We start from the raw sequence: 10,429 nt of genomic DNA on the forward strand, positions 1-10,429 counted from the left end.
CAGATTTCGTGTTTATTTCCTCCTGATTCCGGGAGTATTCCAACCGGGATTTCGGGAAAATCAGGGATTATATTGAAATTAGCGGAATTTTGTAACCATGGTTATTGTTTAGGGTGGGGGGACATCCCAATGATTCCAGATAGCACTAACCCTCCCTGCCTAGGCTATAGCGGTTTATAGGCTACTGCGCACGCCCGAAGACATATGTCAGAAGACTCAAATTTGGGTCAGGTGAGCCTGAATTTCAATGCGTCCCCTTCATACACTTCAAAAAGTAGTTTAACGATCATTGCATCTCAAAAACCATGAGTACTCCTCCAACACACCGGTTCAAAGCATTGCGGAGGTAAGTTGCCTACATTGTTATTATTCTTCTAATTATTGTATTTTTATTTGACTAGGCAAGCCAGTTAAGAACACATTCTTATTTACAATGAAGGCCTACCCGGGCCTAACCCAGACGACGCTGGGCCAATTGTACGCCGCCCAATGGGACTCGCAATCACGGTCGGTTGTGATACATCCAGGAATCCAACCAGGGTCTGTAGTGACGCCTCTAGCACAGAGATGCAGTACAGCAGTGCCACTCGGGAGCCGATTAAAACTAGTCAGACACATCCCAAATCGCTGTCTAAATTCACTTGAATCACGTTGGTAGTAACACGCATACATGTTTTATTGGTTTACGTTTGTTGCGCAAACTTAATGTATTTTGTTAAACTTTGTTCATCTTTGAGATCAATATTACTTATCTTTTAGAAAGTTCATGTGACAGGTTTGAACAACTTCATTACTCATATCTTTCATTGATTCTCTTTTGCGTTGCCTGGAAACCCGACGTCTAGGTGGGCAGAGATGAGTGTTTGAGTCAGGAAATGTCCCTCTCACCACCTCTACAAGCCAGAATGTTATAAAGGTATATTTTAAGGTACTTTACTGTTTAGTTGTCTGTGTGGTTGGTCCTTTTGGTGGCAGAAAAGTATAATTACATGCTGATGGTGCATTTGGATTTCAATCACCTGAAGCATGCACAGAACCATGTGAACATGTGTACCAGCTTGGCAAGTATGCATGCCTCTCCAGCAAGTATCCATCCTTCTCCAGCATGTATTTGTATCACATGCTTCAGGTGATCGAAACGCTCTACAAGTGCTTTGAAAACTTTCCTGTGGATACATTGTCTCACATTCCTACCGCCCAAAGGACCAACTGCATGGACAACCAGTAAAGTACATTTCAAATATAATTTTATTCACCATTCTGACTTGTTGCGGTCATGAGAGGAAACTTTACTGATTCAAACACTAATTTCTGCCCGATGTAGAGTTAAATGCAATTCAACAGGTTTCCAGGCAACCTGATTGGCTGTCATTTTCCTTTGATACTGGGGTTTTAATGGTATGGATGCTGCCCATGGGCTGTCCTCTGTTTGGCACACACATTTTCACCAGGCCTATACATTATATGGCCAAACGTATGTGGACACCCCTTCAAATTAGTCACTGACAGGTATTTAATTATTATTATTTTTTTAACCTTTTATTTAACTAGGCAAGACTCCCTAGGAACAGTGGGTTAACTGCCTTGTTCAGGGGCAGAACAACATATTTTTACATTGTCACCTCGGGGATACGATCTTGCAACCTTTCGGTTACTAGTCTAACACTAACCACTAGGCTATCTGCCGCCCCGTATAAAACCGAGCACAAAGCCATGCAATCTCAATAGGCAAATATTGCCAGTAGAATGGCCTTACTGTAGAGCTCAGTGACTTTTTTTAACGTGGCACTGTCATCGAATGCCACCTTTTCAACAAGTCAGTTTGTGAAATTTCTGTCCTGCAAGAGCTGCCCTGGTCAACTGTAAGTGCTGTTATTGTGAAGTGGAAATGTCTAGGAGCAACTATGGCTCAGCCGCGAAGTGGTAGGCCACACAAGCTCAAAGTATGGAACCGCCGAGTTCTGAAGCGCATCTGTCCTCGGTTGCAACACTCACTACCGAGTTCCAAACTGCTGCTGGAAGCAACATCGGCACAAGAACTGTTCGTTGGGAGCTTCATGAAATGGGTTTCCGTGGCCGAGCAGCTGCACACAAGCCTAAGATCACCATGCGCAATGCCAAGCATCGGGTGGAGTGGTGTAAAGCTTGCCGCTATTGGACTCTGGAGCAATGGAAACGCGTTCTCTGGAGTGATGAGTCACGCTTCACCATCTGGCAGTCCGATCGACGAATCTGTGTTTTGGTGGATGCCAGGGGAACGTTACCTGCCCCAATGCAGAGTGCCAATTGTAAAGATTGGTGGAGGAATAATAGTCTTGTCAAGATCTGTGTGAAATAACTTGACTGGCATGCACAGAGCCCTGACCTCAACTCCATGTAACACCTTTGGGAGGAATTGGAACGGCGACTGCGAGCCAGGCCTAATCGCCCAACATCCGTGCCCAATCTCACAAATGCTCTTGTGGCTGAATGGAAGCAATGTTCCAACATCTCGTGGAAAGCCTTCCCAGAAGTGGGGACCAACTCCATTTAAATGATTTTGGAATGAGATGTTCGACTATACTTTTGGCCATGTAGTGTATCTGTAAGCCTGTTCGAGATTAGCATGACAGTGTAGAAGGAAGCATGCGCGGAAAAGCAAGAGCATGTTATGCATGCAAGAAGAATGGCAGCCTAACCTGCAGAAGGTGTACTGAATATGATTTGATCTAGAATACTAACTACCCGACTTGTTTCCTTTACACATAGGAATACACTGGCTTTTGTCTGACATGTATTTCAGGAACAGGCTGGAGGAGCCCTGCATGAAGACCCGTCTTTTAGAGTGTATGGAGCTGCTGAAAAGGGCCAGAGCTGCCTTCCAAGCTGGCCGCGCATTTGACGACAGCTTCAGACAGGTCCAACTGGAAGCCCTAGTGCGCATGCTGGTGGAACACGAGTGTGACTTTGTGGATGCACTTGGGAGGGACCTCCATAAGGTACAGAAGTTATTCTCCAGATGGAGAATGTCTAATCATTTCTCCATATTTTAGTAGGAGCTGAAGAGGTTGACAAGATGCAGACCAGTACATAATAACAATATACAATGTATTCGGAAAGTATTCATACCCCTTCACTTTTTCCTTATTCTAAAATTGACTAAATCGTTTTTCCCCTCATCAATCTACACACAATACCCCATAATGACAAAGCAAAAACAGGTTTATATACACTTAACAAAAATATAAATGCAACATGTAAAGTGTTTGTCCCATGTTTCTTGAGCTGAAATAAAATGTCCCAGAAAAAGCTTCTTTCTCTCAAATGTTTTCAAACATTTGTTTACATCCCTGTTATTGAGCATTTCTTCTATCCACGACAATGCATCCACCTGACAGGTGTGGCAAATCAAGGATCTGATTAGACAGCATGATCATTACACAGGTGCACCTTGTGCTGGGGGCAGTCAAAGGTCACTCTAAAATGTGCAGTTTTGCCACACAACACAATGCTACAGATGTTTTGAGGGAGCGTGTAATTGGCATGCTGACTGCAGGAATTTCCACCAGAGCTGTTGCCAGATTATTTGTTTATTTCATTACCATAAATCGCCTCCAACATTGTTTTAGAGAATTTGGCAGTACGTCCAACCGGCCTCACAACCGCAGACCACGTGTATGACGCCATGTGGGCGAGCGGTTATCTGATGTCAAGGTTGTGAACGTAGTCCACCATGGTGGCGATGGGGTTATGGTATGGGCAGGCATAAGCTACAGACAAAGGACACAATAGCATTTAATTGATGGCAATTTGAATGCACAGAAATACTGTGACTAGATCCTGAGGCCCCCTGTGAGACCATTTCTTTTAAGGCAGTGGTACCCACTTTTTATAGTCCCGTACCCCTTCAAACATTCAACCTCCAGCTGCATAACCCCTCTACCACCAGGGTCAGCGCACTGTCAAATATTGTTTTTTGCCATCATTGTTAGCCTGCCACACACACACTATACTATACATTTATTAAACATAAGTTTCTGTCACAACCCTGCTCGTGGGAAGTGACAAAGAGCTCTTATAGGACGAGGACACAAATAATACATTTTGCTCTTTAATTTAACCATCTTACATATAAAACCTTTTTGTTCATTGAAAATTGTGGATAGCTCACCACAGGTTAATGAGAAGGGTGTGTTTGAAAGGATGCACATAACTCTGCAATGTTGGATCGTATTGGAGAGTGTCTCAGTCTTAAATCATTTTCCACAGTCTGTGTCTGTATTTACTTTTCATGCTAGTGATGGCCGAGAATCCACTCTCACATAGGGCATCAGTGTCTTAAGTGCGACAGTGCGACTTTCCAAGGCAGGATACTCTGAGCGCAGCCCAATCCAGAAATCAGGCAGTGGCTTCTGATTAAATTACATTTTCACAGAACCGCTTGATGCAATTTCGATGAGGCTCTTGTTCAGATATCGGTAAGTGGACTGGAGGCGGGGCATGAAAGGGATAACGAATCCAGTTGTTTGTGTCATCCGTTTCGGGAAAGTACCTGCGTAATTGCGCATCAAACTCACTCGTTTGCACACACAAAATCATACGATGATGGAAAGACCTGTGTGTTGTCCTTGTTAATGCAGACAGAGAAGAACTCAAACTTCTTAAACAGCCTCAATTTAGTCCCGCACATTGAATATAGTTGTGGAGAGTCCCTGTAATCCTAAATTCAGATCATTCAGGCGAGAAAAAACATCACCCAGATAGGCCAGTTGTGTGAAAAACTCGTCATCATGCAAGTGGTCAGACAAGTGAAAATAATGGTTAGTAAAAATAACTAAGTTCATTTAAAAAAAAAATGTCAATACTTTGCCCCTTGATAACCAGCACACTACTGTATATTGTAAAAATCTTTACATGGTCGCTGCCCATATCATTGCATAGTGCAGAAAATACACACGCGTTCAGGGGCCTTGCTTTAACAAGTTAACCATTTTCACTGTAGTGTCCAAAACGTATTTCAAGCAGTCAGGCATTCCCTTGGCAGCAAGAGCCTCTCTGTGGATGCTGCAGTGTACCCATATTTTGGGGGGAGGGGGTCTTTTCCCCCAGCATTGTCCCTGCCATATTTGCGGCAGAAGGAAGAATTAAGCACTCCACAATAGTATGGGGCTTTCCTGTCCGAGCCACTCGGTAGCTCACCACCATATAAGACACTTCTATCCCCTTCTTATTAATGGTATCTGTTGCATTTATACATGTCTTACTACTCGAAAGTCGTCTTAATTCTCTTTGGCTGCATCAGATTCCCAACTGTCAGTGTCCATGCTAGCTGGGCTACCTGTAATTTTACATTGTTATTTCGCTGATCACTAGATGGTTTAATTTTATTTTTGGCAGTGAAACTAGGCTAATCGGGCAAGGGGGGGAAACCTCACCCAAATGTATAGCCCGTTGGAAAATATAAATGGACTGTTTGACAATGTGAAGAAAAATATATTTTTTTATTGTGAATCACATTTTTTTATTTGGCGTACCCCCGACGGCATTGCGCATACCCCTGGGAATACCTATTTTAAGGTATCTGTGACTAACAAATGCATGTCTGTATTCCGAGTCATGTGAAATCCATAGATTAGGGTGTAATGAATTTATTGAAATTGTCCGATTTCCCTCATATGAACTGTAACTCAGTAAAATCTTTGAAATTGTTGCATTTTGTTCTATATAATGTATAGGTTTGTGTATACACTACCGGCCAAAAGTTTTAGAACACCTACTCGTTCAAGGGTTTTTATTTTACTATTAGAATAATAGTGAAGACATCAAAACTATGAAATAACACACATGGAATCTTGTAGTAACCAAAAAAATGGCAAACAAATCTAAATATGTTTTATATTTGAGTTTCTTCAAATAGCCTTTTCCTTGATGACAGTGTTGCACACTTGGCATTCTCACAACCAGCTTCACCTGGAATGCTTTTCCAACGGTCTTGAAGTACTTCCCACATATGCTGAGCACTTGTTGGTTGCTTTTCCTTCACTCTGCCTGTCCGACTCATCCCAAACCATCTCAATTGGGTTGCGGTCAGGGGATTGTGGAGGCCAGGTCATCTGATGCAGAACTCCATCACTCTCCTTGGTAAAATAGCCCTTACACAGCCTGGAAGTGTGTTGGGTCATTGTCCTGTTGAAAAACCAACGATAGTCACACTAAGCCCAAACCAGATGGGATGGGGTACCGCTACAGAATGCATTTTGGTTAAGTGGGCCTTGAATTTTAAATAAATCACTGACTGTGTCACCAGCAAAGCATCCCCACACCATCACACCTTTTCCTCCATGCTTCACGGTGGGAACCACACGCAGAGATCATCTGTTCACCTACTTTGTGTCTCACAAAGACACGGCGGTGGAACCAAAAATCTCCAATTTGGATTCATCAGACCAAAGGACCGATTTCCACCAGTCTAATGTCCATTGCTCGTGTTTCCTGGCCCAAGCAAGTCTCTTCTTATTGGTGTCCCTTTAGTAGTGGTTTCTTTGAAGAAATTTGACCGTGAAGGCCTGATTCTGAACAGTTGAATTTGAGATGTGGCTGTTACTTGAACTCTGAAGCATTTATTTGGGCTGAAATTTCTGAGGCTGGTAACTATAATGAACTCTGGGTTTTCCATTCCTGTGGCAGTCCTCATGAGAGCCAGTTTCATGACGCTTGATGGTTTTTGCGACAAATTCTTCACATTTTTCGTATTTACTGACTTAAAGTAATGGACTGTCATTTTTCTTTGCTTATTTGAGTTGTTCTTATTTTAGTTACTACATGATTCCAAGTGTTATTTCATAGTTTTAATGTCTTCCCTATTATTCTACAATGTAGAAAATAGTACAAATAAAAACCCCTGAGTAGGTGTTCTAAAGCTTCTTTATTACTAACAGTGATTTTATTAGGGAATCCACATTCCTGAAGGCACACATTGGTTCCCCAATAAATCACTGTGTGGCATTTTATCATGTTTATCTTCAAAGTAATCAGTAGTGTAAACAAACCGGCTACCATCAAGGCCTTATTTCAAATGTTCTGTCCGAGACCTAAGCGTTTGTGCTGTTTTGCCAGCCGCGGTTTGAGACGGTAGTGTCTGAACTGATACTGGTGAAGAACGAGGCTCTTCATGCCATCAACAACCTCAAGAAGTGGATGGAGCCGCAACCGGTGGAGAGGAACCTGGTAAGACTGTTGCAGGGTGCCCCGTGTGTGTTTTCTGAATACTGGGTCGTCTTCAGTTGGGAGAAACATTTTGAAATGGAGTGAAACCAGGAGGTTACTACTACCTGAATTTGTCCAGTAAAAACACCGTTTTTTGTTTGCTATGTATGAGGTAATGTGAGCTCCTCCCCTCTGCCTCCTTCTGATTGGTGCAGACCACCACGTTGGATGAGTGCCTGGTGGTGTGTGAGCCACTGGGGGTTGTGCTGATTGTGGGGGCCTGGTGTAGCCCTGTTCAGCTCTGTCTGGTACCCCTGGTTGGGGCCATTGCCGCAGGTAACAATACACTGTAACTATAGGCTTTAGGGCATTTAAGTGTCACACACTCAAACACTGCTCATTCATTTGCATTCAATACTGAAAGTTGCTTGCCAATCGTTGTACTGTTGTATCTGTTTGTTCTTTAGGGAACTGTGTGATCCTCAACCCCTCAGAATGTAGTTCTCACACATCGGAGCTGCTACACCACCTCATACCGTCATACCTGGACAATGTGAGTTGAATTCAATGTTACACAGGTGACTGTTTTGGTGACTTGTCATATAAGTGAGTATACCTTTTAACCTACAAACATTCCTTCTCTTTTCAAAGGAGTGTTACCATGTGACCCTTGCAGGGGTGAATGACCTGGCTGAAATAGTGGACCTCAAATTTGACCATGTCTTCTTCACAGGTAAAAAAAAAAAGGTTCATATTTAAAATGTCACCATTGCCTTATCTGAATTTTGCTCCCTAATCTTTGTTGTATCAGACGTAATGTGTGCTCTGTGTATGAGGTAATAATGGTTCCCCTAGGAAACCGTGAGGACGGGGGTAGAGTGGCACAGGCAGCAGCCCGCACCCTCACACCCGTCACCCTGGTCTTGGGCGGTGGTAAGAACCCCTGCTACGTGGACCAGCAGTGTGACATCACTACCACGGCACGACGCATCACCTGGGCCCGCTTCCATAATGCTGGGCAGAGTATGGTAGCACCTGACTACGTCCTGTGCCATGCTGAGGCCAAAGCACAGCTGCTCCAGGCCTTGCGCTGCTGCCTCCTGCAGTTCTATGGTTCAGACCCCCAGGAGTCCAGGAGCTTTGGCCGCATCGTGAACCTGGAGAACGTACACCGCACCACGGACCTGCTGCGGAGGTCTGGCAAGGTGTCTGTAGGAGGCCAAGTGAATGAAGCAGATAAATACATTGGTAAATGAACGAGGAAGGACGTTTTGAAGAGATTCTAAGGCCTGGTTTCCTTGACGAAGATTAAGCCTAGTCCTGCGCAAATAGCATGCTCAACAGAGAATCTCCATTGAAAGTGCTTTTCAGTCTGGGATTAGGCTTAATTGGTTTCCAGGAAACTATTCCTACATGTATATGTACCTGATTTACAGTCTGTACTACACCACAGTATTTGTACATAATGACTTTTGTATATATATTTGTTTATGTGAAGCACCAACCGTTCTGTGCGATGTGAGAGACTCGGACCCTATCATGCAGCAGGAGGTTTTCGGACCCGTTCTGCCCATTCTGACCGTCAACAGCATAGATGAGGCAATCTCCTTCATCAGTCGTCGAGAGAAGCCTCTCTGTGTGTACGCTTACTCTAGCAACAGCAAGGTGACTGGCACAAGCTTACACACACAATTCATGTGTACACATACAATATATGCTGGCTGTCATGCCTCTTTCTGCTTCCCGTGCAGGTAATCTCAAGGCTAATGAGTGAGACCTCAAGTGGGAGCTTCTGCTCCAATGACAGTGTCCTGCAGAGCCTGATGGTGGTCCTGCCTTTTGGGGGAGTAGGTAGGTTGGAGAAAGGTCTGCCTGGGTCAGATTACTGCCTCAGGTCTTCAACCCTTCTCAGTACAGAGACCTGGGTCATGTTCAGTAGGGCATACAGTAATAAAATGTTTTGCAGCAGAAATCTGTTCTTATTGAACAAAGTATTAAAAACAAACATGGTATTGACAGACTGATCAGGTGAAAGCTAATATCCGCTATCGATGTCACTTGTTAAATTCACTTAAATCATTGGATGAAGGAGGGGGCAGCTTAATAATCCTTCTTTAACCCTTGGTAATAGGATTGTGTGCAATTCAGAGGATGAAGGGGCAAGACAAAAAATGTAACAGTATGGTAGTACAGTACTTGCCAGGCGCACCGGTTTGTGTCGAACTGCATCTCCCTTTTAAAAAAATAACAAATATTCCATAATAAGGTCTGACAGGCCGCACCATAGTGAATGAATAAATATATTATATTAACCCTCCCATATTTAGTTTAACTCTACTTGACAGGTGCCAGTGGGATGGGTTCCTACCATGGGCGCTACAGCTTTGACACCTTCTCGCACCGGAAATCATGCCTGCTCAGAAACACTTGCATCGAGTGTGTCACCTACCTGCGCTACCCACCATATGAGGACCGCAATCTGTCACTTATGACCTGGGCAAGTAGCCTTTCCCAGAAGAGCCAGGGCTGGTGCCAGATACTGTGACTGTGTGCGAGTTGGAAGACGGAGACCTTTTTACAACACTAAGCCGAGATGAGCTCTACTGTACTGGCTTGATTACACATCCACCATAGTTATTGAAACCATGCTGTAAATCCCAGTGTGAAAAGAGGATATCTGAACCTACAGTACATTCTGAGGACCAGTTGTGATAGTTCTCCAATATGACAATATATTCAGCACATTACATTTCTGATGTAGAACATGATGCTAATGCAGTGACTGATCAGCAAGTGTATTTACTGCAGCATGGCATGATAGCCCATCAGTATAAATATTGTATCATTTTAAGCTATTCGTCCAGTGTTCTCTGAAATACTTTATAAAGAAGCTTCTTGTGATCCAACCTGTGACATTTAAACACAATGTACATTGTGTGCTTCCAACACAGGATTATAACTTGCTCACTTCATTAAAAAATTTGAATTCTTTATTTGGTATTGTCCTAGTGTCAGGTTATTGTTGTAGCAGTTTTTCTAAATTTCATTAAAAGCATTGTGCCACTCAGTATGTTAAGGTTTAGACTCTAGCAAAGTCAAACTTGATTCAAGTCTTTATTTGAAATTTAGGGGCAGTTCCATTACGAGATATTCAAGCGTCTACCATCAATCTGTCTTTTACATATGCCAATGATGAATTCAATCCTTAAACAGAATAAATGTTGTTTCAAAGTTCCCCAGTCTG

The 10,429-nt window shown here is 43.3% G+C and overlaps 1 protein-coding gene across 2 annotated transcripts; it reads left to right on the forward strand.

Annotated features, from left to right (window-relative positions):
* Positions 1–88: 88 nt before the first annotated feature.
* Positions 89–10,419, forward strand: LOC139410685 (aldehyde dehydrogenase 3 family, member B4). Of its 2 annotated transcripts, XM_071156085.1 has the most exons (11): positions 240–346; positions 846–916; positions 2,783–2,978; positions 7,096–7,206; positions 7,401–7,521; positions 7,653–7,738; positions 7,837–7,918; positions 8,041–8,433; positions 8,684–8,850; positions 8,937–9,036; positions 9,531–10,419. In XM_071156085.1, exons 3-11 carry the CDS (start codon positions 2,805–2,807, stop codon positions 9,728–9,730), a joined length of 1,434 nt encoding a protein of 477 aa, XP_071012186.1. In that variant the 5' UTR covers positions 240–346; positions 846–916; positions 2,783–2,804; the 3' UTR covers positions 9,731–10,419. The 2 variants fall into 2 exon arrangements, with proteins under 2 accessions (XP_071012185.1, XP_071012186.1); XM_071156084.1 differs by lacking the exon at positions 846–916 and having other exon boundaries at positions 89–346.
* Positions 10,420–10,429: the final 10 nt, after the last annotated feature.

The sequence above is a fragment of the Oncorhynchus clarkii genome, chromosome 6 (assembly GCF_045791955.1).
Source record: "Oncorhynchus clarkii lewisi isolate Uvic-CL-2024 chromosome 6, UVic_Ocla_1.0, whole genome shotgun sequence".
Taxonomy (NCBI): Eukaryota; Metazoa; Chordata; class Actinopteri; order Salmoniformes; family Salmonidae; genus Oncorhynchus; species Oncorhynchus clarkii.

What these genes read in the sequence shown, in the direction of transcription:
- LOC139410685 (XM_071156084.1), top strand. Translation starts at nt 306, where the DNA reads ATGAGTACTCCTCCAACACACCGGTTCAAAGCATTGCGGAG. An exon ending in TGAAGCAGATAAATACATTG is followed by an intron (nt 8,434 to 8,683) that starts GTAAATGAACGA and finishes GTTTATGTGAAG; the next exon opens with CACCAACCGTTCTGTGCGAT. An exon ending in CCTGCCTTTTGGGGGAGTAG is followed by an intron (nt 9,037 to 9,530) that starts GTAGGTTGGAGA and finishes TCTACTTGACAG; the next exon opens with GTGCCAGTGGGATGGGTTCC.